The sequence below is a fragment of the Rhinopithecus bieti genome, unplaced genomic scaffold (genome assembly GCF_001698545.2).
Source record: "Rhinopithecus bieti isolate Rb0 unplaced genomic scaffold, ASM169854v2 scaffold_17275, whole genome shotgun sequence".
Classification (NCBI taxonomy): Eukaryota; Metazoa; Chordata; class Mammalia; order Primates; family Cercopithecidae; genus Rhinopithecus; species Rhinopithecus bieti.
This window is the reverse complement of record NW_016808908.1, coordinates 898,802-904,801: the sequence shown is the minus strand read 5'-3', so window position 1 is coordinate 904,801 and position 6,000 is coordinate 898,802. Positions and strand designations below refer to the sequence as shown.

The 6,000-nt window shown below is 34.3% G+C and overlaps 1 protein-coding gene across 6 annotated transcripts in view; it reads left to right on the top strand.

Moving 5' to 3' along the window:
- The window catches only part of CNOT4 (CCR4-NOT transcription complex subunit 4), a 150,543-nt gene that overhangs the window by 66,147 nt on the left and 78,396 nt on the right, over positions 1-6,000 (top strand). For all 6 annotated transcript variants that reach the window (XM_017887745.1, XM_017887744.1, XM_017887748.1 and 3 more), the window contains exon 2: positions 1,803-2,068. In XM_017887745.1, coding sequence (XP_017743234.1) covers positions 1,895-2,068 — 174 coding nt within the window. In that variant the 5' untranslated portion in view covers positions 1,803-1,894. The remainder of the gene's footprint in view (positions 1-1,802; positions 2,069-6,000) is intronic.

Sequence of the window (6,000 nt, the reverse complement as noted above, 5' to 3'; positions counted from 1 at the left end):
AACTTGTCTTTGTCTTACTGCTTTGTAGGATTTCTTTATACATTCTGATTTAGCTTTTCTTTATATGTAGCAAACGTATCTTTTACTCTGATGCTTGTCTTCAATTTTATTTATGTTTTCTTCTTTCCATGTTGCCAAGTTGATTAATTGATTGTCTCCTTTTATGACTTGTGAATTTTTGTTTTGCTTACGAAGGCCTTCTGTATTCCAAGATTAAAAAAAAAAAAATTCTGTTTTTTTCTTTAACACTTCAGTAATTTATTGATCACTAGATCATTTGAGATTTTTTAAAATTGCAGTATTAAGTTATATACTATTTTTTCTTCAAATGGATAGCCCAGAGTCCCATCACTGTTTATGAAATGGTCCAGCCTTCCCATCTTGAGTTATACATTTTATCAAATATTAATATCTCATAAATTCATGAGTCTGTTTCTAGATTTTTCTAATTTTGAGACAGGGTCTCACTCTGTCACCCATGCTGGAGTGCGGTGGCACAATTATAGCTCACTGCAACCTTGAACTCTTGGGCTCAAGCGATCCTCCTGCCCCAAGCCTCCCAAGTAGCTAGGATTACAGGTGTGCACCACCATGCCCAGCTAATTTTAAAATTTGTTATAGACATGGGTGCTTTGCTATGTTGTGCTGGTCTTGAACTCCTAGCTGGAGTTGAACTCCTGGGCTCAAGTGATCCTCCTGCCTTGGGCTCTCCAAGTGCTGGGATTACAGTCATGAGCCACTGTACCCAGCTATATCTAGATTGTTTGGTTTCTTTGCTCTTTTGTCTATTTTTATACTAATAGGAAATTATTTAAATTACTGTAGCTTTATAGTATAATTTAGTATGTGATAGGGCAAATTCCCACGTTTTCCCCCAGAAGCTTCAAAATGATTCTCATGCATTTACTCTTGTATGTAACCTTTAGGATCAGTTTGTCCAATTATGTGAAAGATTACCACCATGATTTTGGTGGGATTACTATAGAATTATAGATTAGTTTGCAGGCTATCAGATTTTAACTTAAAATAGTGATTTCAACCTAACCTTTTAATCTAACAGTGACTTTAGCCTAAACTGTTACCTGAAAATTTAAAACTCCCCATAATCTAAAAAGTTATGTTTTTTAACTTTTCAAAAAGTGTTTGTGATATGAAGGTCTATTTGTTCCCTTCTTTCTTCCTGTTTCTTGTAGGCTTTTTGTAGTATTACCATAGGAATACTTTTGTTTAACACGTTTTTCAGAAGTTTTCATTGGCATATTATTACGTAATTAGTTGTATAGTTATGGTCTATGGTTCTATGGCATCCTAGTTTTTCTGAGTTTTAACCTATGTTTTCTGTGTCAAGAGTTTGATGTTAACATGTAACTGTAGATGATTGAAGTCTCTTGTTTTCATTTGATTCGTTTTATAAATTGTGACAAACTTCAGAATAGTGTAAGAGTCTTCTAGTTACGTCGCAATATTACTAGGTTTTAGGTCAAAGATGAGACAGTTAAAAGTGCAATTTTACCTTATTTATTTCCCTAAAATGTGTTACGATTAGTGCTGTAGGCTAGTACTAAATGTTTTATCGAGAAAAAAAGGAAGTTCTTTTATATTTACGTTGAATCCAAAATATTAATGATGCCAGGCCTTTTGTTTTGGTCTTCAAAAATTTTCAGAAATCCATTCTGAAAGCCATTTCAGGTTGATAACAGTAGTTGCTCAGTTTTTTCAACTTTTTTGACAGTGTGACTCTTAATTGTTGACTGTGCCATTTTTCCAGTAGTAAACAATGTATTTTGTTTCTTCTCATGCAGGTCGTCAGAGTCCTACATTTTAGCTTTCAGTGCTGAACTTCCTTCTCCCTTAAATTATTATAAACTTTTGCTGCTGTTTAATAAACGTGAAGATGTCTCGCAGTCCTGATGCGAAGGAAGACCCTGTGGAGTGCCCTCTTTGCATGGAGCCCTTGGAGATAGATGATATCAACTTTTTCCCTTGCACCTGTGGCTACCAGATTTGCCGATTTTGTTGGCATCGAATTCGCACTGATGAAAATGGGCTTTGTCCTGCATGTAGAAAGGTAAATACTTCAAAATAACTTCACAGTGATTTGTTTTAATTGTATAGTTTTTCCTGCCATGTATATGAGCAAGTGAATTTAAAAGACTTTGCAAACTTCACCTGATTATCTTATTTTATCATGTATATTATTTTAAGACATAATAAGGTGGAAAGAACACTGCACTGTGAGTCAGGGCCATGTCTTGGCTTTGTTTACTAGCTGTATGATCTTTGTAAAGTCATGTAACCTCTCTGATTGGCCTTTAGTTTGTTGTTTTTATCTGAGGAGAAAGACATGGTCAGGGATGCTTACTGCTTAAGAAAATTAAGAATAGAGAGGTAATGGATTTGGATAGGGTTGCATGAAATTAGAAAAACATGTTATATTACATGTGGGAGGAAATTCACTTCAATTTTCTAGTACAAAATAGGAGAGAAGATGTTTACTAAAGAGGGTTAAAATGACAGAGAAATCCTGGTTCAGAAGATAATAATTGCTCATTTCTTGAGCCCTTACAGCAATTTTAGGCTGGTATTGATATTCCCATTTTACACTCAAGGAAACAGGAGCTTAGAGAACTTGTCCAGAGTCATCAGCTTGTGAGTAGTAGGTAGGAGGTTTAGAATTCAAATATGTCTTTTGAGTCTATATAGTCTGTTCTGAACTATTGTATTATTGAAAAGCCCCTCCTAACTCTAAAATCTATTATTTTAATATTCTGTGAGTTTTATTGTTTTGATAAGCCCCAGCAACACAATTACAGTATAGTGAATTAACTACCAGGATAGGGAGGACTGCTGCATTTGTATTTTGAAGGACTTTATTTGTGACCTTAGGGATTAATGCAAATATCTGCCACTTTATTATGGAATTTGCCTTTTCTTTAATGTTTGTGTAATTTAAACTTTATTTTCTGGTTACCCATTTCAAAGACCTCTTGTGTTCTGTCAAATTTTGAGAAAGCTGAAATGTGCTTTAGATATCTAAAATTTAAAAAGTAATCTACCTCTCAGTTTTCTTATCTGAGAATTTGTAGTAAATCTCAGAAGGCGGTGCATTGTTTATTTATCATTAGATTTTTAAAATCCAGTGGGTATGTATATGTATTATATGAATAAAAAGTTAGGTCTATTTCAATGTTAATGTAGTTTATACATGTATATAGTTACATATATATTATATATATAACATATATAATGTGTGTATATAATTTGTATATATAATATTTCACATAGTTAATATAGTTTAAGAAATGTGAATGGAAAGGTAAATGAAAACCCTAACATTAGCTTTGGGCAAAATCTATATAAATTTTTGTTTATGAATTTTAAAGTTATATTTTAGAAATTGGTTCCCAGTCATTCCATAAGAAGACAATCATATTGAACTATTTCATCAGAAGTAATGACGTTCAGGATTGCCCAAGACTCTAAGGATTGTAAATTTGTTGGCTTCATGATGTTTATCTTTTCTTTTCTTTTTTTCCCCCTTTGGGATGTTACGAAGTCACCTTAAAAGGACCAGTTATTAAATTGTCATTAGAGAAAAATAAGTTATTTGGGGAAATTACAAAGAAAATCATTTCAGTCTTAAGAGATTACCTAAAATTACTTCAAGTCTTTAGAAAGTTAAAAAAAAAAAAAGAAGATTTTAAAGGTAAAAGTATAACTTTTACCTTTACTTAAAGTTACCAGTATAACTTTAGCAACGCTTGATATGAATAAAAGGGTGTCCTGGAAATACCAGAAAGTGTGAGGAATCTCTGAAAGACAAGAAGGACGTTGGAAACAATTTCAAGGAGGAAGCATTAGATCAGCTCAAGAGAAAACTGCTTTAAAAAAAAAAAAAAAAAAAAAAGGAATGGCACTGCCTCACGATCCTAGGAAACATATCAGTGTAGTTGGTTGAGTAGGGTCTCAGAGCAGCCTTATGGGCCTACCCCCTTTTTTGTACCTTGTAGCAGAGACAGATGCCCTCTAATTAAAACAGTGATTATAAATTTGAATCAGAGCCTTAAGGTTAATGGAAGCATTCTGGAGGAACTAGGAGCTTCTGTGCCTAGCAGATTACCTGTCAAGCAATATGTCTTTGCTATAGTCACAAAGGAGAATCTTGCAGTAGACAGAAATAGCATTTATAGGCAGATTACCAGGATTCTCACATGTAAAGATGTGCAAAAGCAAAGAACACAGATTTGAGGAAAACCAACATCATGAAAGAGAAGCACAAAAATCAGTAAATAGACGATCCTAACACAGGAAACAAAACAGAAAGACATTTAAAACTATCATTGGTACCTTTCAGAAAGGAAAGAGAGAATGGCATATTCATGTAGAAAGACTATTTTTCCTTATGAAAAGAACCAATTAGAGAGATCTGGAAAAATCTTATAGATGGCCTGAAAAGCAAAATGGACACATTTCAAGAGCAGATTGGTAAATTGGAAGCTTGTGCTGAGTGGGTTTTTATTGAAGAATATAATATAACAAGAGAAAAAATTGAAAGCATGAAAGAAAAGCAACATAGATCCACAGGTTCTAATCTCTGCTGAGAGCAGTCTCAGAGGAGTGAACTAAAAATGAATAGGAAGAAATAATCAAAGAACTAATAGACGAAAATTCCTCTTAGATTAGAAAGACCCTGTGAGTGTGAAGCAAGATGACTGAAAAAGATCAGTATCTGTTTATATAATTGTGAAATTTTAGAACATCTAGAATAAAGGGAAAACTCTAAAAGCTTGTGAGAGATAAATATTTAGAATACAAAAGAACAAGGCTAAAATTAATATCAGTATTTTCATTTTACAATTATAGAAAATAAACTAATTGATACATTTATTTTCCCAAATTTTGAGGGAATGTAACTTTGAAAGGAGAGCTCTCAATTTTATTAATGTGTAAAGGCATAATAAAACATTTTCACACATGCCAAGATTCATGAACTTTATTATTCATGAACCACTATAGAAACAAATGGAGAGTTGAGGATGACTGCAAGGTTTTGACTGAACACCTGGAAGTAAAGAATGGCCATGAACTGAAATGGGGAGGACTTCACCAGGAATAGATATTTGAGAAGATCAGAAACTCAGTTTTAGACATGTTAAGTATGAGATTCCTCTTAGAAATCTAAGTGGAGATATTGCGTAGACAGGTGAATCAATGTACATTTCTGGATTTCAGGTAAGATTCTGGTATGGAGATAAAGATTTGGGGGTCAGTTAGCATATAGTATGTTATTTATAATATCATGAGACTGGATAAGATCATGAATTGAAAAGATAAAAGATTATCTAAGGATAAGCACTAAAACTTTCCACCAGTTACAGAAAAAAGAAATCCAGATTACAGAGGTCTAAGACAACCTCCTTTTAGGGTCTCCAAGTTAAATCTTTAGCTGAGGTGGTTATTGTTATTAGGCCAGGAATAATTTTTTGGTTTCTTGTTGACTTAATCACATATCCTAGAACCTCTCCTTGGTCTCCTGGTCACCAGACTTTGTATTGCAGGCAGCAGAGAGTCTTGGAGTCTGAGACCTGGCCTAGTCTTGCCAGAGAATATGCTCAGCATAGCGCAAGATAAATATTATGAAGTTGCCTGTGTCGGTCGGAGTCGGGCAGGTCTTTGGTCTCTGGAGGCCATCTACAGTGGTTGTGTTAACACAGAGGAAAACCACGGTGTTGCTAGAGGCCTAGAGAGGGTCATGAAACTACCATTTACATGTAACCCAACCCTGCAGAGAGAGGGTCTACAGAGGCCATGCTGTGAGGTGGCATATTGAAATGATCTGAAGAAACTTGGGAGATGCAAGTAGGGAGCTAGTTGAATCAAGCTCCTGTTTTTGGTCTACAATATGAAACGTGCCTGTTTTGCAGAAAGTTTATCTTAGCTTTAATAGCTTTGAAAAGCAAGGACAGCCAGGTTTTAAAAACCAAGAGAGGTTAGTGTTCC